Source organism: Narcine bancroftii, chromosome 14, assembly GCF_036971445.1.
Source record: "Narcine bancroftii isolate sNarBan1 chromosome 14, sNarBan1.hap1, whole genome shotgun sequence".
NCBI lineage: Eukaryota > Metazoa > Chordata > Chondrichthyes > Torpediniformes > Narcinidae > Narcine > Narcine bancroftii.
In genome coordinates this window covers 46,129,973-46,155,044 of record NC_091482.1, presented here as the reverse complement: position 1 = coordinate 46,155,044, position 25,072 = coordinate 46,129,973, and the positions used below count along the sequence as shown (strand labels likewise).

Sequence of the window (25,072 nt, the reverse complement as noted above, 5' to 3'; positions counted from 1 at the left end):
TGAACAATAATTTAAAGAAATTTGATGCCTCATACTTACTCCATAATTGCTTTTGAACAGCAGTAAAGACTGAGTTTCAACTCAAAAGCTTTCTGAGACTGAACTTTAAAATCATCTCTTCAGAATCAAGATTAAACTGTAATGGTTTGGGTTTTAAAACACACACACACACACACACACACACACACACACACACACACACACACACACACACACACACACACGCACGCACGCACGCATGCACACACGCACGCACGCGCACACACACACACACACACACACACACACACACACACACAAATTTGTGCATATTGGAGTAAATTTCGAGTTAAATAAGAAGTGTTGTGTTATTAACAATAAAAATTATTTGTTTTGAATAAAACATTGTCTTGGTCATCACCATTGCTGCTCTTTTAGTATGTAGCAATCCTACCGATTGACTTTTCTAATTCTTATCTGTGTCCACATGATATAAAAAATGTAGGAATTTTTAGTTCCTTATTGTGATGAGAAGTAAATTAATTGGCAATTATAGGTCACAATGAAGATTCACTTCTTGCCGATCTTGTAATTGTTTCTTTATCTAAATTATTTTGAAATTCCATTGAATTCATATTTATAATGTATGAGTAAAATACAATTAGAAACACCATGCTGAGCAAACTCAGAGGTCACAGTGTCCTTTATATACATTAGCAAAGGTGCTCAGTGAAGTGATTTCCCAGTCTGCACCCAGTCTCTCCGATGTAGAGAAGGCCAAAAAGGGAGCAACGGGTGCAGAATATCAGTCCTGTGGATGTACCAATGAAGTGTTGCTTTATTAGGGGCCCAGTCTGTGAAGAGGGAGGAGGTGTGGGTGCAAGAGTGGCACCTCATGCAGCCACAGGGGAAGGTGCTGGGGGGGAGGGGGGAAGTATTAGTGGGGAGGGATGAGTGCATGAGGGAGTCACAGAGGGAGCGGTCCCTACAGAAGCCTGAGAAGGAAGGAGAAGGAGATATGTATCTGGTAGTGGGATCCTGCTGCAAGTGCCAGAGATTCTGGAAAATAATGTGTTGGATGCAGAGGCTGGTGGGGTGGTAGGTGAGCACTTTTGCTCTGTTCGCTCTAGTGACAGGGATCTCCCAGTGGCCAACCATTTCAGTTCTGCATCCCACTCCCATTCTCACATGTCAGTCCATGGCCTCATGTACTATCCCACCAAGACCACACAACACCCAATTTCCCGTCTGGGTCCTCTCCAGCCAGATGTCATTAACATCGACTTTTCAGATATCTGCTAACCTGCTCTCCTCTTCCCCCTTCCCTTCTTTCCCTCAGCTCTCCACCCCCTTCCCCCTCCATTCATGAGCCATTCCCCCTCCCTCCTGTTTGCTGCTGTGCCCTCCCTCCCTTCTCCACCTACTTCCTCCTGTCTTTTGCGACCATCCCTCCACTCTTACCTTTTTATTCGGACACATGCCAATATTTTCCACACCTTGATGAAGGGCTCAAGCCCAAAACATTGATTATGTATTTTTATATTTACTACATAAAGGACACTGCTTGACCCTGCTGAGTTTCTCCAGTATTGTGTTTTTACTTCAATCGCGGTGTCTGCAGATTTCTGTATTTTACTTGTGAAATAGAATTATTCTCTCCCCTGTCTTTAATTCAGACACATAACTGGTTTTGCTCATTCCTTAAAGAAGGGCTCAGGTCAGAAATATCGGTAATATATCTTTACCTCTGATGAACACCACAAGACCTGTTGAGTTCCTTCAGCACCTCTGTTGTTTTTAACAACAATCACACCGTCTGCAGACTTTCATGTTTCACTCAAAATAGAATTAAATCTTAATTTATACTTAAGTAAGTTCTTGGTTCTGGATTGCATTGTCAACTGAAAATTTTTTAAAAGTTTAAAGGGCAGGAAATTGGAAAAGGGCCAGTATGGAAACCTATCTGAGTTGGTTTGGGTGGAGAGAGCTTTAGGTAGTTCCCGCTGTATCCGCAGAAAGTTCAAACCTAGACTCTACATCACCACCAACCAGGGGCACAGACAGACAGACAGGCATTCCAGGTGAGACAGAGGTTTACCTGTGCCTCATTCACCTGATCTACTGTGTTCAATGCACCTGAAGTGGCCTCCTCCACATTTGCATGAATAATTCTGGGTTTAATTAAACTTGTACACACCAGGTCTCAATACACTCCTGGCTCCATGTGTCTGACTGCCCCAAAGGGGTCAGCTCGAGTCTTTATACGGGCCGATGATTGACAGCAGGCAGGAGGGGCCAACCTCCCAGGTTGCAGGTACAGTGGTTGCCCCCTGCAATAGGCTGGAAGGAGTGAGGCCAAGTGCAGTGGTTGTGTCACCACAACATCAGTGATACCAAATGCAGATCGGGTGACACCTTTGCCGAACGTCTACTCTCTGTGTGAGGATCTAAACTGGAGCTTCCTGCAGTCAACAGTTTCAACTCCCCCAGCAATTTCTACTGAGACATGTCTGTTCTTGGCTCAACATAAACTTCCTGGGCATCTTTAAACTCACTGCATGAACAATGACTTCTCTAATTTTGGGTAACCCCCTACCCCCATCTAATTTCCATCTCTTCCTTAACTACTTCTAGACTTCATTTTTCCTCTCTCCCATCACCTTCCTCATGGCATCTCTCTCTACCTGCCTTTACACCTCTCAACCCTTCTGTCCTATACTCTAGCATCATCTCAAGGCCCCTCTGCCAGGGTTTCCGCTGGGTGTTCCGGTTTCCTCCCACATTCCAAAAATATCCAGGATTAGTGGGTTAATTGGTCACATGGGTGTATTTTGGCATTGCGGGCTCGTGGGCCGGAAAGGTCTGTAACCGCGCTGTGTCTTCAAATTATATCACGGAAGTACTCAAATGATGGACATTCAGTAAAATTGAAGTCAAATGAATCATAAGGAAATGTCTTCATTAGGTAAAATTATACACTAAGGTGGTGGCTGATTCAACAGGAACATTCAAAGGACTTGTATGATCTTTTTCACAGCCGCTGAGTTCCAGGAAATTATTCCCATTTCCTGGGAATGCATGCTGTGTAAACTGCACTACAAACATTCCGGGATCAACCAGCTAATGAATACAATGTTGATGAAGGTGACCAGTCAATGTCGACGCAGTGGCGTTGCATGTCCTGCCTCTTTACGTATCGCAATGCATGTATGCTTGTCTAAAATCGCGGACGGAAACGGGGATTTGCCGTTTTGGTCGTTCCTGTGTGAATGACCAATGCCGGGATTTGGAGACTCTTCATAATGGTAAAATCCCACAAAGTGTGTGTAAAAATCAGATAGGCACATTGATGTAAGGTAGGGAAGGATTAGAGTGTTGTGCAGATTTATATAGGTCAGCACAACATCGTGGGATGAACTTTGATGGAATGTTCTATGTTCTAAGGTAGAAGGTTGAGGTTCTTACAGGTCAACTATCTCGTTGTATGAATTCCTTAGGACAGGGTCCAATGCCCAACGAGCCAGAAGCCACCTACTGCTGCAACAGGCTGTGGGCGGCTGTCAACTTGCAGACACAGGACTCCCACAAGGCTGTAGGCTGCTGGAGTTGGGCTTGTGGTGACCAGGTATCTGAACTGGAATTCGAGAAGGTTCTGAGGGAAAGAAGGGCTCACGAAGGGCCCTGGGCTCTGAAGGCTTCCTGATCATGCCGAGAGTTTGGATCTGGAGCTCGGGCGGCCGATGGATCGAACAAGAGTGTGTGCGACTGCAGAGGCTGCGGGAGGGCTTGAAGCGAATCCATGGACACTCAGTGTCTCTGAATCTGCCTTCTTTTGCTTATATTATTGGGGATGATGGGCAATGCTCGTGGTAACTCTTTGTTTGCCTTTACGTCAGGCAAATGTTGAAGAATATCATGTATATTACATTTTTTGTATTATTACATGACAATGAAAGGAACCTTGAAAATTTCAGGGAAGTCAGAATTAAGAAGGATGAAGGAATCCTGAGAACTTTTAACAATGACTTTACCTCTGGTGTAAGAGATAACAGTTACAGCATATTCAATCCCACTCCTATCTCCTTAGATAAAGAACCACAATGGAAAAGATTCAGTCTGCAGCTGAGAGATGGTCAGTGACAATCTTGCCACACAGGTTCCAGTGAACGGACATCTCAGCTCCGAGCATGAGAGTTTAATGTCATCTGCAGCACAGATGCACCAGATTTCTTGCATGCTGCAGCCACCCGGGTACAGGATATGCCGGCCGCGATAGTATAAAAAATGACCACAATAGGCCAAATCGGAAAAAGAGATTATAAATCTAAATATTCATACTTGCAGTTAACTCAAGAATTAAAAAAATGTGATGTTTCAATCATGCAGCCAGATCAATAGTTCCAGAGTAGTTTATGACTTGGGTAAGGGAGGGGAGGTTCAAGAGCCTGATAGCTGTTGGAAGGAAACTGTTCTTGAATCTGGAAGTGCTGGTTTTCAGGCCTCAGTAGCTGAAGGGCGCAGTGGGAAGAGATTATGACCAGGGTGATGAGGGCCCTTTTTAATGTTGATTGCCTTCTTGAGGCAGTGCCTCGCTTACGATTCTACTACTCCAATGGCTAAATTCTCCATCATCAGTGCTCTGAGGGGTTACCATTGATTGGAAAGGTATTTGTGCCTCCTGAGATCAGGGGAAGAGGCTTTGCATTCTGTGATGGTAAAAGGTAAAGGTTCCATTATTGTCACATAATACTGCATTAGAAGGGCAACTCACGTTCAGACCTGGCGGAGCATTTTGAGACATGCAGCGCTGTAACAGGCCTGCCCGAACCATGAGCCCGTGCTGCCAATACCGCAATTAACCTGCAATCCCCGTATGTTTTAAAGGGTGGAAGGAAACTGGACCACCAGGAGGAAACCCACAGATACATGGGGAGAATGTACAAACTTCTTACAGACAGTGCTGGATTTGAACCCAAGTCTTTGGCGCTGTGACAGCGTTGTGTCGACCATGCTGCAAGGGGTTTGCAGAGTAAGGGCTGGACAGGAAGGCAGGGTGCAAGTAAAATTAGTACAGGAGCAGAGCAACAGACTTGCTGTTTCTGACAACATGCACAGAGACCCTCCCCATGAGCTCTGTTTCTCTCTTGGTTAGGGGGTGGTGACAGGAACTGAGACTGCCCCTCTCTCAAGCATTTCAGTACCGTGGTGTTACAGAGGGCCAATGAGATGCGTGAAGGAAGGGAAGTGGGGTATCACAGCTCGGTGAATGGGAATTTGAGGAGTAGGTTGGAGAACATTGTGATGTTTACATTAATGATTTGAATGTGAATGGAGATGATATGATAAATATGCTGGTTGCCTGTCATTTCTGTAGCCGGTAGGAGACGGAGTACCATGTGTTCGTAGAGTGTGTTAGGTTGCAGCCCATCTTTGCCTACCTGAATGGGCCTGCTCCTCAAATTGTGGCTGCTTTTCAGCCTCATGCCATTAGTACAATGTGGTCACTGCGCCAGTGATCCGTGTTCGAATCTGGCACTGTCTGTAAGGAGTTTGTACGTTTTCCCCTTGTATCTGTGGGTTTCCTCCAGAAGCTTTGGTTTCGTCCCACCATTCAAAATATATGGGGGTTGAAGGTCAATTGGGTGTAATTGGGCATCACAGGCTCATAGACCGGAAGGGCCTGTTACCATGCTGTATGTCCAAATTTAACATTTAAAAGATAAGGAGGTGAAGAAAGTGCATGGCATGCTCGGTGTGCATGGAATAGAAATGTTGGGATCTTATCTGGCAACTCTGCAGGCTAGGCTGCACTTGGAGAATTGTGTATGGCTCTGGTTGATGCACTCTCAGATGGAGGTAATAGGGTGGGAAAGTGTGCAGAGGAGATGGACCAGAAGGTTGCCTGGATTCGAGAACTTGAGTTATGGAGAGACATTGGGTTAGCTAGACTTGTTTTGCTTGGTGCAAAGGGAGGCCGAAGGTTGATCTCACAAAACTACATAAATTTATGAGAGGTATCGGTAGGGTCAATGGTCAAGACCTTTTTCCTGTAGTCGGAATGTCAACCTTCTACAGGAGCACTATCGAGAGCGTCCTGGCTGGTTGCATCACAGTGTGGTACAGCTGGTACAGAGAAATGGATCGCAGGTCAATCCACAGCAATATAAGTCCCCCTCTTTAGCCCCTTCTCCCCTCATCGACGTGTTCTACCAGGATTGTTGTCTGAAGAGGACGTGCAAAATCACGGAGGACCTCGCACAGAGCATCTTTCAGCTGCTCTCATCGGGGAAGAGATACAGGAGGATCAGAGCCAGCACCACCAGGCTGAGGATCAGCTTCTTCCCACAGGCAGTAGGACTTCTGATCGACCACCTGAGCATCTGAGCACTGACCATCCGAGACTCACATAGTCATGAAACAATGTCTATCTATCTATTTATTTATTTGTCTATATTGTTTATTTGTGTGCAGGGTTGGCGCTGGGGGAGGCATCTGTGGGCATTTCCCCCCAAGCAAGGTGCTGTGCCCCCTGTAGCCACCACTCATCATCAGATCCACCCTCACCACACCCCCCCCCCACCGGCATTAATAGCATGTATCAAGGATCACCAGCATCTAGCTTGACGCATGCTAGTGACTCTCCACCCGCCCCAGGCAGCGTCATTATCGTGCGTCAAACATCAGAAGCATCTAGAGATCGACGCTTCTACATCGGAGGGTCAGATGATGTTAACTACACCCCTCCCTCCCCCCACTGAGTGAGTTTATGAACCTTGCACCGTGCCCCCCCCCCCAACACGCTAATGCCCCCCACTAACATTCGTTCTGGCACCAACACTGCTTTGTGTGTGTGTTATGTCTGGTTGTGTGTCTACCTGTTTTGCACCGAGGATCGGAGAACACTATGTCATGGGGTTGTACTTGTGCAGTCGGATGATAATAAACCTGAACTTGGACTTGGGAAACCCACAGCCTGTCTTGAGGAGAGATGAATGAAGTCCCCAGCTGGCTTCCTGCCGTGCACACCCAGATGGCTGTCTTCTCAGTCTCCTTTTCTTCGATGGAGGCTGAGAGAAATCTCAGCTGGTGCAGTCGGCCTGCTGTTCTCTCTGGTGGAAACACGAGGACTAGATGGATGTAAGATGCAGCAGTTCTGAGCGTTAGGGAAGCCGCGCTCTCTTCTCCTTGTTCACCAGGAGGTTCCCAGCCAGAGTGCAGCACGGATGATGAATTAATAAATGAGAGTTCCTTGTTAAATACATCAGCACAATATACAGAAGCAATGCACCTCTTACTTGTTGCAGCTTCCCAATTACACAAAACACACCAACACCAGCAAAGTATTATTCAGATGATAAGAAAAGACAACACAGAAGGAAGAGAAAATAAAACAAATGATGAATAATTAATATTCACAGTTGGCTGGTCGCATTGGCAAAAACGTGGACTATCAGTGGTACAGGCAGACCTTTGGTCCATTTTTTTTAGACATACAGCACGGTAACAGGCCCTTCTGGCCCATGAGCCCGTGCCACCCAATTACAATCCCTGTACGTTTTGAAGGTTAAGAGGAAACCAAAGCGCCCGGAGGAAACCCACGCAGACATGGGGAGAACGTCCAAACTCCTTACAGACAGCGCCAGATTTGAACTCCGGATGCTGGCGCTGCAATAATGTTGGTGACATTATAGTCGGGGGATACAGGGAGGTTCCAAAGCTTGCTAGATGTCTTATGCAATGAGCTGTGGTTTTAAAAGCCACACTCTGGTTTCCATGTACTGCAACCAATTAATTAAACACAGTATTTACAGATCTGTGGTGACTTAATTCAGAAAGCTGCCCCATGCAGACTACTGGATGACAAGTCTTTTTATTTCTTGCTGTAACATCAGCACAAGTAACAGACAGATAGGTCCCCCTCCCATACCCCTCAGCCGGGAAATGCAGTTGGTGAAACGCATCTCCAGATGTGACTCTGAGCCAAACAGATTGGGGGAAGGTCCACAATTTGATCTGCGATGAACTATGTAAACCCATCTCTAGGCTTCACAGGATGGAATCTTCGGTGGACCATTGGCCAAATGTCCCACCCTTTCAAATTGGAAGCAGCCTGTGTCTAATTTTGTGTTCAAGGTTTTCCTCCCAATGATCTCTTGCAAACAAGCTCCGAAGAAGAAAATCAACCCAAGAGACCATATGCGGGAAATGAGGGACAAGCATCATTGAAATCTGGAGCAAACATTTGTAGATGTGGCACAGGAGTATTTGTGAAATGATGCAATCCAAACCACATATCATATTACTAAGTGAAAGCAGGACTTTGACTAAGAACATATGAGGCAGTTGCTTCCAAAATAATGCAATTACTCTCACCCAAAACAATTATGGATTGTGAATGAATACACTTTAATTAATATGGCACTTGATAAAGAAATAATACAGTTAAGCATTTGTTTCTGGTTGACAGAGGGAGGGCTTTTCTCTGAAGCCACAAAGGATGAGGGGAGATAGAATTATGAAGGGCCTAGACAAGTATCTTTTTCCTCAGGTGACAATAGCAAATACCAGAGGACGACTGTATCAGGTGAGTGGAGGAAAGTTTAGGGGAGATGTCAGTGGTAAGATTTTTATACAGAGAGTGGTGGGGTTCTGGAATGGATTGCCAAGGGCTGGTACAATAGGGACATTCCAAAGTCTCTTAGATCCCACATATATCTGGTCCCTACTCCTATTTATGTTCATTTAAGTTTATTGTCGTGTGTACTGAGGTACAGAGAGAAAGTTTGTTTTGCATGCAATCCAGCTGGCTAACCCATACATAGTACAACAGTGAAGATAATGGACAGAGTGCAGAGTTGCAGGGAGAGATGACTCGAACAGAGCAAAGGACAACATTATTTTACCAGTGGGAGGTCCATCCAGAGCTGATGATCAACCACAGATGCATCTCAAGGATGGGTGCTTAGCCCACTGTTCTTCTCTTTCTACACCCATGACTGTGTGGCTTTGCAGAATTCAAATTCAAATCTACAAATTGACTGACGGCATCATGGTTGTCAGCAGAATCATAGGCGGTAATGAGTATAGAAGTGAGATAGATCAACTAGTTGAGTGGTGTCACGACAACAATCTTGCACTCAACATCAGGAATTGATTGTGGACTTCAGGAAGGGGAAGCCAGGAGAACACAAACCAGTTGTCATTGAGGAGTCAGCAGTAGAGAGGGTAAGAAACATCAGAATCTTGGGTGTCAACATCTCTGAAGACCTATCCTGGGACTGCCATGTCAAGGCTTGCCAGTGGCTATACTTCATTAGGAGTTTGAAGAGATCTGGTATGTCACCAAAGTCTTGAACATTTCTCCAGTTGTACCATGGAAAGGATTCTGACTGGTTGCTTCACTGTCTGGTATGGAAGGGCCAATGCTCAGGACAGGAAAAGTGAATAGTTAACATCACTTAGTGTGTGGGAAATTATGTTTTTTGAAGAGTAGACTGAGAGGATTGATGGGGGCAGAGTGGTAGACATTGTCTGTATGGTCTTTATGAAGGTTTGATACATTGGTTGGATACACATTGGTGGTAGGAGATAGAGGAGTCAGTGGAGGATGATTATTCAGATTGGAGGTCTCTAATCAGTGATGTGTCCTGGGGAAAGGAGCTGGACGCACTGTGGTTTATTGCATTTATTAAGGACTGGGTGACAATGCAGTTGGCATGGTTGTTAAGAGTCATGGATGGTAACAAAATTGGTGGTAAGTGGTCAGTGACAAACACCATCTGTGATTACAATAGGATTGAGATGATCTAGGAATGTGGGCCAAAGCATGGCAGGTTTAACATGGGCAAGTACGAGGTGTGGCATTTGGCTCTACACAAGGCCCTAGAATACCTGGACAGCAAAGATGCATTCGTCAGATGCTGTTTATCGACTACAGCTCGGCATTCAATGCCATCATCCCGTCAAAACTGATCAGCAAACTCCAAGATCTGGGACTCAATAGACCACCATGCAAATGGATCCTGGATATCCTCACCGCCACCCCCCCCCCCCCCCCCCCACCCCACCTAGACCACAATCAGTGAAGATTGGTAAGAACATCTCCTCTGCAATCTTCATCAGTATTGGAGCACCACAGGGCTACGTTTTTAGCCCCCTGCTCTAAATTACTTTACACCAATAATGATGTGGCCTGGCACAACAGCAACACCATCTAAAAATATGCTGATGCCATGGCAAAAGTGGGGTGATGAATCAGCACACAGGAGACATCCTAGCTGAATCGGATACTTACAACAACCTCACACTCAATGTCACCAAAACCAAGGTGAACTTTGATTGTGAACTTTAGGAGGGGAAAACCAGGGGTGTATGATCCAGTGATCATTGGGGGATCAGAGGTGGAGGAGGTGAGCAAATTTAAATTCCTGGGATTAACTATTTTGGAGGACCTTTCCTGGATCCAGCACACTAATATCGTGAAGAAACCACGTCAACCCCTGTACTTCCTCAGGAGTTGGCGGAGGTTTGGTATGACATTGAAAACCTTTGCAAACATCTGCAGGCTCAGGGCCGAAATGTCTGTAGTACTGCATATATTTACCTCCGATGGATGCTGCGAGATTAGTTGAGTTCCTCCAGCATTTACTGTATATTTTTACTACAATCACGGCACCTGCAGACTTCCATGTGTTAGACACGGAAAAGATCTGAAGGGACTTTGGTCGAATCAGGCAAATGGGATGAGCTCAGGTTGGTGACTTGGTTGATATGGACACATTTGGCTGAAGATCCTGTTTCTAAATTAAATGTAGACATACAACATGGTAACGGGCCCTTTCGGCCCACTAGCCTGCGCTGCTTCAATTACACCCAATTGATCTATAGCCCCCATACATTTTGAAAGGTGGGAGGAAACCAGAGCCCCCAGAGGAAACCCTTGCAGACACAGGGAGAACATACAAACTCCTTGCAGACAGCACGGGATTCAAACTCTGTCCTGATCACTGGTGCTAACCACTAAGTTAACCATTTCCTTGTTGTATAACTTCATGAATACATCACTGTGTGGTATCAATGCCAAATGACACTCAAATCATTTAAACATTTCTTTTTGCTAGTTGTCTTTCAAGTATGTGTTCCCTAAAATAAGAGGTGAATGTTTTCTCAGTGGAATTACTGAGCCATTCAGCTGAGGCCTTTGGGCTACTCCTTTGTTATTTGTACCAGAACAGTACCCAGACAGCCAGGAATGTTAGCTTTTGTACTTCAATGTCACTAGTGAAGAAATATCAGCGTCTCATTCCTGACCGGACATTTCGATGACTCCTTTATGCATGAAAGTATTTCACAATCAGTTGCATTTGCAATGAGTCACTGCAGTGTCGGGACACGACAGCTGAATGAACTTGAGGCAAGGTTTATCTTTGACGGAGAGCCAGAGGGCGGCTATGCCTCTCAGAAGCACGGCTTGTTCCCTGCACCCCTGCCTGTGCAGAACCACTTGGGGGGGGGTGGGGGGGGGGCTTCTCAATCCTCTGGATGGACCGCATAGTGTTCTCAGGAAAGGCAAAGTGGCAGAGGTACCTGCTCTCCCATCAACACTGCGTGGTGTTTGGATATGGTGGTCCCTGTGAGGTCCTGCACGGCGGGCCCAGGGCACCCAGTGGTGAAGCCTGGTCCTTACCTACTTGCCGATGGAATACAGATTTGGCAAAAGGCTAGTACACAGTCCCTGACTGTACTCCCCGTCCACCCAAGGGTGTGTGGATAAGCACCGCTCCAACTCATACAATAGGATACTGAGTTTTTTTAAAATATATGAAGAGTAAAAAAGAGACACAGGTAAATATACGGCCTTTTGAGAATGATGGAGAAATTATAATGGGTAACAAAGAGATGGCAGAACTAAATCAGTATCTTGCATCTGTGTTCACTGAGCAAGACAATAGCAATATTACTGAAGGCCAGAGATCTCAGGGAATAGAATTAGGTACAGTCAGGATTACTAGAGAGAGAGTGCTTAGTAAGCTAAATGGACAAAGGAAAGGTAAGTCTCCTGGACCGGATGAGGTGCACCCACGGGTTCTGAAGGAGGTGGCTTTGGAAATTGTGGAGGCATTGGAAATGGTTTTCCAGAAATTAATAGACTCTGGCATAGTTCCGGAGGATTGGAAGGTTGAAAATATAGTTCTGCTGTTTAAGAAAGGAGGGAGACATAACAAGGAAATTATAGGCCTGTTAGTCTGACTTTAGTACTTGCAAAGTTATTGGAGTTGATCCTCAAGGATGAAGTTATAAACTACCACAAGGTGCATGACATGATAGGTCCAAGCCAACATGGTTTCATGAAGGGAAGGTCCTGCCTGACCAACCTTATGGAATTTTTTGAGGAAATCTCAAGTAGGATTGACAAGGGAGAGACTGTGGATGTTGTGTATTTGGATTTTCAAAAGGCCTTCAATAAGGTGCCGTATAAGAGGCTGGTTAATAAGATGAGAGCTCATGGAATTACAGGAAAGATATTAGATTGGGTGGAGCATTGACTGATGGGCAGAAAGCAAAGGGTGGGAATGAAGGGATCCTGTTCTGGATGGTTGCCAGTTACTAGTGGTGTTCCGCAGGGATCGGTGTTGGGGCCACTTCTTTTTACAGTGAATATTGACGATTTAGATTATGGATTGAATGGTTTTGTGGCGAAGTTTGCAGATGACACCAAGAAGGTGGTGGAGTAGGAAGTGTTGAAGAAACCAAAAGGTTGCAGAGAAACTTGGACAGTTCAGGAGAGTGGGTGAAGAAATGGTAGATGAGATAAATGTACAATGTACATTGTGGAAGAGGAAATAACAGGTAGATTATTATTTGGATGGGGAGAAAATTCAAAATTTGGAAGTGCAAAAGGACTTGGGGGTCCTCATGCAGGAAAACCTAAAGGTTAACCAGCAGCTTGGATTGGCGGTAAAGAAAGCGAATGCTATGTTTGCATTCATTTCAAGAGGAATAGTGTATAGGTGTTGGTGAGGCTCTATGGGGCACTGGTGAGACCTCATTTGGAGAACTGTGCACAGTTTTCGGCCTTTTATCTTAGAAAGGATGTAATGATGTTGGAGAGAATACAGAGAAGATTTACCAGGATGATAAGGCTTAACATATGAGGAACGTTTATTGGCTCTTATACTGTATTCATTGGAGTATGAGAGGGGATCTCATAGAAACATTTCAAAGGCTAAAAGGATTGGAGAGACTAGATGTGAATAAGATGTTTCCCTTGGAGGGTGAATCCAGGACAAGAGGGCACAGTCTTAGAATTAGAAGGTACCCATTTAAAACAGAGATAAGGAGAAATTTCTTTAGCCAGAGGGCTGTGGATTTGTGGAGTTCATTGCCACATGCAGCTGTGGAGGCCAGATCATTGGGGGAATTTAAGAGGGAGATTGATGGGCATCTAATTAGACAAGGTATCAAGGGATATGGGGAAAATGGCAGAATTTTGAACTAGATGTGAGAACATTTTAGCTCAGGGTTGGAGTTGTGGAGCAGACTTGATTGGCAGAATGGCCTATTTCTGTTCCTTTATCTTGTGATCTTGTGAACTCCCACCAGTACATTTGCAGATGACACCCATGTTCAAGGGATGAGTCCCAGGACAACAACCCTTCCCTCAATGTCATCCAAGCTGATCTGGTTATAGCTTTCCAGAGAGGGCTGGAGCTCACTCCCTGATCCACATCAAGAAAGAGGATTGGGATATAGAACTATAGAACATTATAGCACGGAAACAGGTCCCTTTGGCCCTTCTAGTCTGTGCTGAACCTTTATTTTGCCTAGTTCCACTAATCTTTACCCAGTTCATAACCCTCTATACACCTCCCATCAATGTACCTGTCCAAATATCTCTTAAATGCTAAAATAGAGTCCGCGTTCACCATTTCAGCTGGAAGCTTGTTCCACACTCCCACCAGTTTCTCCTCATGTTCCCCCTAAACTTTTTCCCTTTCACTCTTAACCCATATCCCCTGGTTTGTATCTCACTTACTCTCAGTGGAAAAAAGCCGACCTCCATTTACTCTGTCTATCCCCCTCATAATTTTAAATACCTCTATCAAATCTCCCCTTATTCTTTTATGCTCAAGGGAATAAAGTCCTAACCTCTTTATCCTTTCCCTATAACTCAGTTGCTGAAGTCCAGGCAACATCCTAGTAAATCTTCTCTGCTCATTTTCAATCTTATTGATATCTTTCCTGCACACAATACTCCAAATTTGGTCTCACAAATGTCTTATACAACTTTAACATAACATCCCAACTCCTAAACTCATTACTTTGATTTATGAAGGCCAATATGCCAAAAGCTCTCTTTACAACCCTATCCACCTGTGATGCAACTTTCAGAGAATTTTGTATCTGTATTCCCAGATCCCTCTGTTCTACCGCACTCCTCAGTGCCTGACCATTTACTGTGTATGTCCTTTCTTAGTTTGTCCTTCCAAAATGCAACACATCACACTTGTCTGCATTAAATTCCATCTGCCATTTTTCAGCCCATTTTTCCAGCTGGTCCAAATCCCTCTGCAAGCTTTGAAAACCTTCTTTGCTGTCCACAACACTTCCATTCTTAGTGTCATCTGCAAACTTCCTGATCCAATGTACCACATTATCATCCAGATCATTAATGTAGATAGTAGACAGCTTTAAGTTACTAGGAGTAATCATCTCCAGCAACCAGTCTTGGCCCACCCACATCAGCCTGATGGCCAAGAAATGGCACCTGCGCCTCCTCTCCCTCAGAAGCCTGAGAAAGTTCAGCATGTCACCCTCGACCCCAAACAACTTCTACTGGTGCTCCATTTCACTCATTGTATCCTTTTGGGGTGTTTCTGTGTGGGGCACAAACTGCCCCATCCAAGACCACAAGAAAATGTGGAGGGTCGTGAGTGAAGATCAGACCATTATAGAAAACCCCCCTCTCCTCCAGTGACTCACTTTCCACTGCTCTGGAAAAGCAGCCAACCGATCCCCGACTCTCTTCACCGCACCCCCCCCACCACCGCCAAGAAGATGATTCATGAGAGTGAGAGATTACCAGATTCAAGGAAAGTTACTTTCTCACCGTTATCAGACTCCTGCATGAACCTCACATGAATAAAATAATGTCTCTGCTCACTCTAACAGATGTCTTTCTGTAACACACTATGCTTTTACCACTGTCCTGTGTATGGATAAACCAGCTTGATTGCTCACAGAACAAACTTTCTCATTGTTTTGGTTCATGTGACAAGCTTGAACTTGAACTTGCATTCACTTAGCTCTCACAAGACAACTGAAGACTTGATCCATTGCTTGCATCATTAATGTAGGAGAGTCCTTAGGAAGAACTTTTCTGCTCACTTGCAAATAGTGCCAAGGTAATTTTTCCCTCCTAATTTAATGGGCAGTTTGATGATTGACGTGATGGAGCAAATTGCTATTTTCATGGTCAGGAAAGATCTAGGGTTGAACCGGTCACAAAATCCATCTTCTTGACGCCTCCCCAGTACCTCCTTCAAATAGATCGGTGTGTTGATTCCAAGTAGAGCTTGAACCCATTGTATTTTGAGGAAGAGATTAGTGGTAAGATTGGGTTTGATTGATGGTCAACATACCACAAAGGTCGTACAGGTCTGCATTTATCTTTCATTCCAGCGCATGTTTACAGCCCACTATCTGCCATTGGAAAAAGTACATCGGCCAAGGAACTAGGGAATTGATTGTGGACTTCAGGAAAGGGAAGCCAGGAGATCGCAAACCTGCCCTCATCGAAGGGCCAGTGGTGGAGAGGAGAAGAAATTCAAATTCCTGTGTGTCAACATCTCTGACCTATCCTGGGTCCACCATGTCGATGTAATCATGAAGAAGGCTCACCAGTGGCTACATTTCGTGAGGAGATTTTGCACGTCACCAAAGACTTGCACATTTCTACATGTGTACCGTGGAGAGCATTCTGACTGCTGTCTGGTACAGAGGTGCCAATGCGCAGGACAGAAAAAGTGCCATCACGGACATTGGTCTTCACTCATTAAGGACGTCTTTAAGAGGTGGCATCTCAAGAAAGCAGCTTCTATCATCAAGGGTCCTCACCACCCAGGCCATGCCCTTTTCTCACTGCTACCATCAGGAAGGAGGTGCAGGAGCCTGAAGGCGAACACGCAATGGTACAAATACAGCTTCTCCCCCTCCGCCAGCAGATTTCTGAACTGACAAAACTTATGGACACGTCCTTGCTTTTTCTCTTTTGTTGCATGACTTTTAAAAAAATCTTGCATTTGCAGAGCAGTCATTTATAGTAATTTTGCACCTTGTTGCTGCCAAAAAAACAGCAAATTTCACGACTCATGTTCCTGAATATAAGGGCGTTTCCAGAGAAAGGCAGCCACTAAGACCCTTTTCGTCCAAAGGCCCCTCAGAACTGCCTTTCCCAGGAATTCCAGACCGATGTGACAACAAACTTGGTGGTTGATCATTTTCTTATTACAGGGAAACATCCACAGCGTAGGACATGGAATAGGCTGATGCAATGCAAAGGAATTGCAAGGTACTGATACAAAAACTAGCGGTCACAGCTCTGGGCCGATCTGGAGAAGGCAATAAAAGTCAAATGTTTCCATCAAAGATGATGCATTCACCGACGAAGTTCTCTTGCATCCTCTGAAGACTGATTACATCTGGAAGCAAACCATTAACCCTTTGTTTTATGTTATATCATGGAGGGTTATGGGTGTGAGGTAGGGAAGGATTAGAGGAGTGGTTCTCAATCTTTTTCTTTCCATTCTCTTTAAGTAATCCCTATGCCATAGGTGCTCTGTGATTAGTAAGGGATTGCTTAAGGTGGTATGTGGGTAGAAACAAAAAGTTTGAAAAACACTGTTTTAATCGTACCTAATTGACTCATTATGTGCACAGTTTCATAACTCCAAAGGGAACGGGCAATGACAATTTTTCTCAAGCAAAATATTTCAGTAACAATTAGGTCTAGTGCAGTGATTCACAACCTTCCCTTCTCTCTCACATCCCACCTTAAGCAATCTCTTACTAATCACAGAGCACCAATAATATAGGGAATACTTAAAGAGGTTTGTGAGTGGAAAGAAAAAGGTTGAGAACCACTGGATTAGATTGTTGTGGGCACATTGTGGGCCGAAGGGCCTGTACTGTGTTGTGATGCTCTATACTTACTGGAATTCAAAAGAATGAAAGGGAACCTTGGAGAAACATATAAAATTATGAAAGGCATAGATAAGATAGAGGTGGGTAAGTTGTTTCCATGGTGGGGGAGACCAGAACTAGGGGACATAACCTTAAGATTCAGAATAGTAGATTTAGGATGGTGATGAGGGTGGTGAATCTATGAAATTCGCTGCCCATCGAAGCAGTTGGAGGTGACCTCAGTAAATATATTTAAGACAAGGTTGGAGAGATTTTTATATCATTGGGGAATTAAGGGATATGGGGGAAAAGGCAGGTTGGTGGAGATGAGCCAATCATCAGATCAGATTGAATGGCGGAGCAGGCTCGATGGGCCGGATGGCCGACTCCTGCTCCTATTTCTTTGGCTCTTAAGAAATAAATGAAATTCCACAACAATGTCAGGGGAATTTGACGAATATGTTGGAAAAATCAAAAAGTGTGACCAGCAAAATATTTCAAAATCAGCTTGTAACAATTGTAAGACAAGTCGGGAAGTTTACCTGGTCCACGAATCCATTCACAAGGGACAGATGTGGAGCGGGATAGGAAGAGAAAATCTGCGCTGTTGCATTTTGACCGTAGATGGCCAAGTTCCCACCATCAAAAGACATGAAGGCATCTGTGAAATGTGCAACAAATGAGCAGCAGCAAATTTATAGGATTTAAATGCCAATGTCAAGGTAAGAACCTTACCATAATAAAGACCAAAGACTGCTGCTGAGCCGATGAAGGCCCCAACAAACTGAGCAAAGCAGTAGACGGGAAGTTTCAACCAGTCCAACCGTCCCAGCACACACATTGACAGCGAAATGGCAGGATTCAGATGTCCCCCTGAAACAATACAAACTTCTTGTCAGAAGAGAATGTGAATGGGTTTCCTGCCACACTCTCCCGTCATCCATCATTCCAGTTCGTGAATTAACTGCTTGCAAAGTTAATTGGGAGTGGATTTATCCTTGTGGCAATAAAACACCCAAAAAATATATTAAAAAATGAAACTATAGATACTGGAAATCTGAGATATGGATGCTGGAAAGAGGCTGCGGGTCGGTTATCATCTGTGGAGAGACAAACGGTTGACGTTTCAGGTCTAAGACTCTTCGGCAGAACCTTCTCTTTCTGCCCAACCCTGATTAGTGATTCCAGCTTTTCTCTGATTTTATTTAAAAACTGCATTGACACATTATTGGCCAGGATTAGGGGTCTCCAAAGTGATTGATATCGACCCCTGGGAGTCGATCTGACTATCCAAGGGGTTGATAAATGCCAGGAGGTCAAAAGGAGGTCGATAATGCTGGAGTGGAGGTGGGGAGGGGGATGACTGAACCTTTGCAATAGAAAGCAGGGGTAGATCAACAGAAAATAGCACCCTTCGGCAGTGGCGGCCAACCTCTCGCAAGAGCGGGCCTTGGTGGCCGCCATGTTGTATTGGCTTCGGGCTTTGAATAAGTTGAGAGCGAATGGGAGGATGGACAATGTAGAAGAAAGATGTATGTGTTCTTTGTACCTTTGGTAGCCGTCCCCCCAAGTCCAGTGCCACAACCACCCCTCACAGCGCTGCCACCACCCCCATTCAGCACTGCCAATCCCCCGTCTAATTCCCCTACCACCCCTGTCCAGTACCACCACCACCCTGTCCACCATTGCCACCACCCCCATTCAGTGATACCACCACTCCCCAGTGCTGCCACACCCCGTCCAGTGATATCACCGCCCCTCCCAGCACTGACACCACCTACAGACCCCATTCAGTGTGGATTGATAAGAAACTCCTCCACAATCTCCATCGATATCAGAACACCACACAGCTGTGTACTTAGCTTCCTGCTCTCCTTGTTTTACATCTACGACTGTGACTCGGTACGACAATAACGCCATCTACAAATTTGCCAGGGTGGTTATTATGGGGAACTTCAACTTCCCTAATATTGACTGGCACCTCCTGACTGCAAGAGAAATAGATGAGGCAGAATTTGTCGGGCATGTCCAGGAAGGATTCCTGACACAGAATGTGGACCAGCTGACTGGAAGAGAGGCCACTCTGGATCTAACACTGGATCAAGGCAGACCTCTCGGTGGGAGAGCATTTTGGTGACAGTGACCAGAACTCCGTGAGCTTTAGTACAGCTAAAGATAAAGTGTTTAATTGGGGAAGATTAATTATGATGAGATTAAAAAAAGTAATAGGGAGAATCCTGGGATTAATAGCCCAGTGAATCTTATATTAGTGGTGGGCAAGCTATTGGAGAGAATTCTTAGGGGCAGGATTTACAGGCACTTAGAGAAGTATGGTCTTCTCAGAGATAGTCAGTATGGCTTTGTGGGGGGCAGGATGTGTCTCACAAGGCTTAATGAGTTTTTTTTGAGGAAGTAACAAAAGAAATTGATGAAGGTAGGGGTGTAGATGTCGTCTATATGGATTTTAATAAAACATTTGACAAGGTCCCCCATGTTGTGGTACACCACTGGCCTACTGCAGGGGGCAGCCGCTGTGCCTGGAGAAGAGCATGGGAACAAGACAACACCTGGCTGGCTGTCAATCAGCTGACCTGAATAGACCAAGCCTCACCCAGTCAGGTGTCAATCACCCTCCGGGATATAAGCCTGAGCCGGCCCTTCAAAGACATTCTCAGAGTTTACAGCAGCTCTCCTCACAGCTGGCTCTGTGGAAATTTATGTCAAATAAAGCCTGTTGTACAGTCTTTTTGTTTTGTGTGTTTGCTTCTGACCGACAGCGCATCACACCCCATGGTAGACTCGTTCAGAAAATCCTGATGTATGGGATACCTGGAACCTTGGCTGTGTGGATTCAGAATTGTCTTGAATGCAGAAAGCAGAGGGTGGTAGTGGACGGAACGTATTCTGCCCAGACGTCAGTGACTAGCGGAATTTTGCAGCGATCAGTTCAGGTCCCTTGCTCTTTGTGATTTTTATAAATGACCCGGACGAAAAAGTAGAAGGATGGCTCAGTAGGTTTTCAAAGGACATGCAGGTTGAGGTGCTGTGGATACTGTTGTCTTTTGTTGTTGGTTACAACAGGATTATGGACAGGATGCAAAGTTAAGCAGACAAGTGGCAGATGGAGTTCAATCTGGTTAAGTGTGAGGTGATGTATTTGGAAGGTTGATCTTGAAGGTTAGTAGTAGGATTCTTAATAGTGTGGAGGAACAGAGGGGTCCAAATACATGGGTTGTCTGCAGGTTAATAGGGTAGTTAAGAAATATTATGATGCAACCAGATAGGGCACTCTCAACTAAGCTCCCGAAAAAGTTTGTCAGGATGGGGGCCGGTCGCCTTGCCCTCCTTAACCTCCTCCAGAAGTGTAGGAGCTGCTGTACCTTCCTGACAAATGGGGAGGTTTGTGGGTCCAGGATAGGCCATGCTTTAATATGGAACCGTCTTCTCCCCGCTCTCTCTCCATTACAGAACCAATGATATGCAATGGACAATGGTCGACCTTCATCCTCCTGATGTCCACAATCATCTCTTTTGTGCGATTCAGGTTGTTTTCGCACCATTTGACGAGCCTCCTGACTTTCCTTCTGGAAACTGACTACTTTCTCCAAAATATTTTCACTTAGATTCCTTTAAAATTTCCGATTTACTGTCAAGAGTACATATAAATTACATCACGAGGCAGAATTGCCACTTATTAGCAGTGCAAAAAACTCCTGACTCAACGAACACACATAAACAAATAAAGAAAAGTTAACAAACTGACTGTGCAATACAGAGAGAGAGAAAAAAACACAAAGTGCAAAAGTCAGAGTCATTTGAGGTTGTGGTAGAGGGGTCTGATATGGAGGGGGAGCAGCTGTTCCTGGTGGGGCGAGTCTTGTGGCACCTAGACCTCTTTCCTGATGGCAGCAGAGTGTGTTCTGGATGATGTGGATCCCTGATGATTGTTTTTGCTTTCCGATGGCAACATTCCCTGCAGATGTGCTCGATGATGGGGATGTCCTGGGTTTTATGCTCAGGGGTATTGGTGTCCCCATACCAGAATGTGATTCAGCCAGTCAGTGTACATTTCACCACACCTCTAGAAATTTTCCAGGGTTTCTGGTGTTATATCAAACCTCCTCAAACTCTTGAGGAAGCAGAGGCGCTGAAGTGCTTTCTTCCCTGTGCCAATAGTGTGTTGGGTACCCAGTTTTCAAAGAGCAGTACAACCACAGTGAAAATGGCAGCACCCTTTACATTTTTTATCACGGGTAATAATGCCAATATTTTCTCACATTTGTCGTAGCCACACACTCAAGGGGATTGTTTCGGGAATGGAAAGCAGGCAGGTTTCCAAAACCTGAGGGCCTGACCCTTTCAGAAAAATCATATTTATGTTGCAAATAATTTAAAATTGCTGTTTTAGACTGATGTACCTCTTTAAATTGTAAACAAGAAGGCTTCAAGAAACCATTGATAAAATTACAAGATAATGCGGGCTGCTTAACACAGGATGGAGGATTTAGTTTATTTTCCAGGATGCATGCTTCTGATGTGGCAGCCCCCAGGATATAAATTTAACTCAGCTCCTTGATTATAAAACACTGTCTCACACACAAGATGGATATAGAATCTCTGGCAAATGGAGCTAACGATCCCACAGGACTGTGGAGAGGAGGTAAGTGTTTATCTGAACCGGTTTGAGTCGTGGGAACAAGGGTGGCGGACTCTCCGACTGGGTTCCCTGATCATCTGTTCCCAGTGCCTGTCAGCACCAATAATGCCTCCTACTGAATGATGGGGAAAGCTGCTTATTGAAAGAGTTGAAACTTGGGATTTTGAACTCAATTTAGTCAAACGCTGCAATTAAACAGCATGTTGTTGTCTGAAGGAACCCAGGGCTGAATTTTAACCGTAGAAAATATTTCATTTTGTGCTTCAGATTCGATGGAATCTATTACTGGCTTCTCAATGAGATTAACACAAGACCCCCTGGGATATTCATTACAAGGAGAGAAATATATGTTCTCTTTTGGCCACCCCCCAGTCACCTCCTCTCTCCACACCCATTAGTTCTCTTCTTTATTCTCTTCAAATTCCCACTTCAATCTTTTCATTTAATGTCCTCTCTCGAATGCAGTCACTTTTTGTGATCCTTCTCTCTCCAGCTCAGTAATCACTGAATTCCTTCGGGCTTGCTGTTTTCTCCTGGGCTCGACGGAGGAGGGATAGCCCGCGACGTTACTCAATCCGAAGCAGAAATTGACATCGGACCACATCAAAAAGCTTCTGTGCATCTTGTTCTTCCAGATCACTTCAAAGTGCTTTGTTCTTGCGATGTGGGAAACAGAGCAGCCAATATACCCACGGCAAGATTCCATGGTCTTGACCAAGAGTCAGCGGTTACCCAGATGCTGGGATAACTACATCTGAGTGAGTAGTTGATCATATCATCCAAAAACATGGCATCTGTACTATTGCCGTAATCAGGTTGCCAGAGAGCTTGGACCCACAGCCAACCTACTCTGAGGTCATGGAATGAGATAAGGTTGCAAGCAATGGGGTCGTATTAAAATAAAAGGTAGGCTTTCAAGAGGGTTTAGAAAGGGGTAAAAATGTAGAAATTTGAGAAATTGAAGCAAGGACATAGAATCCAACAGCATGGAAACAGACTCCTTGTCCCAACTTGTCCACGCTGACCAAAATCTCCCACCCACACTAGTCTCACCTGCCTACATTTGCCCTATTTCTCTCTAAACCATTGGTTCTCAACCTTTTTCTTTCCACTCACATCCCACTTTAAGCAATCCCTTACTAATCACAGAGCACCAATGGCATAGGGATTGCTTAAAGTGGGATGTGAGTGATTAGTGACCAGAACTCCATGAGCTTTAGTACAGCTAAAGATAAAACATATTGGGTGCCATCTTCAGCACCCAGCAGCACCACCTGTGGGCCCCGGGGAGTGCCAATTTTCGATACTACCGCCACCCACAACAGCAATGTGCAGCGACCCGACACTGGCCTCTATCACGCTTGACCTGGACAGCCCAAATCCATTCTCCAGGTCAATGATGGGTATTCAGGTAAACGGCCACATGACGAGTTGCTTATTCAATAGTGGAAGCACGGAGAGCTTCATCTACCCCGACACAATGTGGCACCTCTCTCTTACAGTTCTGCCAGTAAACCAGAAGGACTCCTTGGCATCCAGGTCACAGACAATGGACATCTGGGGCTTCTACATAGTGACTCTAATGGTGCGGGGTACTGAATATAAGGACTTTTAAACAGATGGTAAAGTTGCAGCTCTGCGCTGCTGTGCAACTGGGACTGGATTTTCAATGCCACCTTAAAAGCGTGACGATGGAGTTTGATGGGCCCCATCCATCCCTCACTGTGCGTAATCGACAGTTTTTGAACCAACATCCCAACTGCTCACCATATGACCTGCGGGATTTCCACACTTAAAATGCCCTCTCCACCCCCCCACCGCCCCCATTGCTATTCGCCAACCTCGCTCCTGATTGTAAACTCGTTGCCACCAAAAGTAGATGGTTCAGCGCCGGGTACGGGGCCTTCATCCGGGCAGAGCTTGCTCAAGGAGGTTGGGGTGGGGGGGGAGCCATTGAAGCCAGCACGAGTGTCTGGAGAGCACAGGTGGTGGTAGTACAGAACAGGGAAAAGAATAGGATGGTCATTGACTGCAGTCAGACCATCAACAGATACGTGCAATTGGATGCATACCCCCTTCCGTGAATTGCCAACATGGTCAACCAAATTGCCTAATATTGGGTCTTTTCGACCTTTGACCTGAAATCGGCATATTATCAACTCCCTATCTGCCCAGAGGCCTCTCAGTACACGACGTTCAAGGTGGATGTCCACCTCTACCACTTCCTCCGGGTTCCCTTTGAAGTTAAGTACAGTGTCTCGGTCTTGCAGTGGGAGACGGACCATATAGTGGGTCAGTATGAGTTTTGGACCACTTTCCTGTACCTCGATAACAACACCTCCTGCAGCCACAACCTCAGGACCATGACACCAACCTCCAGAAATTTCTTGAGACACCCAAGCTTCTTAACCTTACATATAAGGTCAAGTGCATGTTTTGCACAACCCGCCTGTCCTTCCTTGGCTGTGTCGTGGAGAATGGAGTTATCACCCTGACCGCATGCTGCCGCTGGAGCTTCCCCTTCCATGCAGCCTCAGGCCCTGAAGATGTGCCTTAGGTTCTTTTCCTATTATGCTCAGTGTGTCTGTTCCTAATTATGTGGACCAGGACTGTACCCTCATCAAATCCACATCATTGCCCCGGCGGCGAAGGCTCGTGCAGCCTTCAATCACATTAAGGCAGACATCGCCAAGGCCACGATGCATGCTGTGGACGAAACCACCCCATTCCAGGTGGAAAATGATGGATCAGACTTCGCCCTGGCAGCCACATGTAACCAAGTAGGCCCTGAGATTCGACACTCCTCAGTCAAGAAGGAGGCCCAAGCCATTGTCGAGATAGTGTGGCGCTGGTGCCATTACCTGGGTAGTAAGAGATTCACCCTGCTGACTGTTAAACATGAATGCAACTGCACGTTGATTAATCAGCAATGGGGTAACATCAAAAATGACAGAATACCAAGGTGGAGGATGGAACTGTCCACTTCTACCGGCCAGGGAAACGTAAGGAGTTGCGAGTCACCCTGACCCACGGGACCTGTGCCAGCATACAGATTGACCAGCTGCAAAACCTCCAGAAGAATTTCTGTCACCCCAGAGGTACCAGGTTTTCTCATTTTGTCAAAGCACGCAACCTGCCGTACTCCATCAATGAGATCAGGTCCATGATGAAGAACTGTCAGGTCTGTGCTAAGTGCAAGCCACACTTCTACTGGCCAGACAGGGCACAATTAATTAAAGCCACCTGCCCCTTTGA

The 25,072-nt window shown here is 45.4% G+C and overlaps 1 protein-coding gene across 3 annotated transcripts in view; it reads right to left on the bottom strand.

The window, feature by feature from the left end:
• aqp9b (aquaporin 9b) overlaps positions 1–25,072 on the bottom strand; it is an 87,723-nt gene that overhangs the window by 6,696 nt on the left and 55,955 nt on the right. For all 3 annotated transcript variants that reach the window (XM_069910828.1, XM_069910829.1, XM_069910830.1), the window contains 2 exons: positions 17,896–18,033; positions 17,703–17,821 (listed from right to left, as the gene is read on the bottom strand). In XM_069910828.1, coding sequence (XP_069766929.1) covers positions 17,703–17,821; positions 17,896–18,033 — 257 coding nt within the window. The remainder of the gene's footprint in view (positions 1–17,702; positions 17,822–17,895; positions 18,034–25,072) is intronic.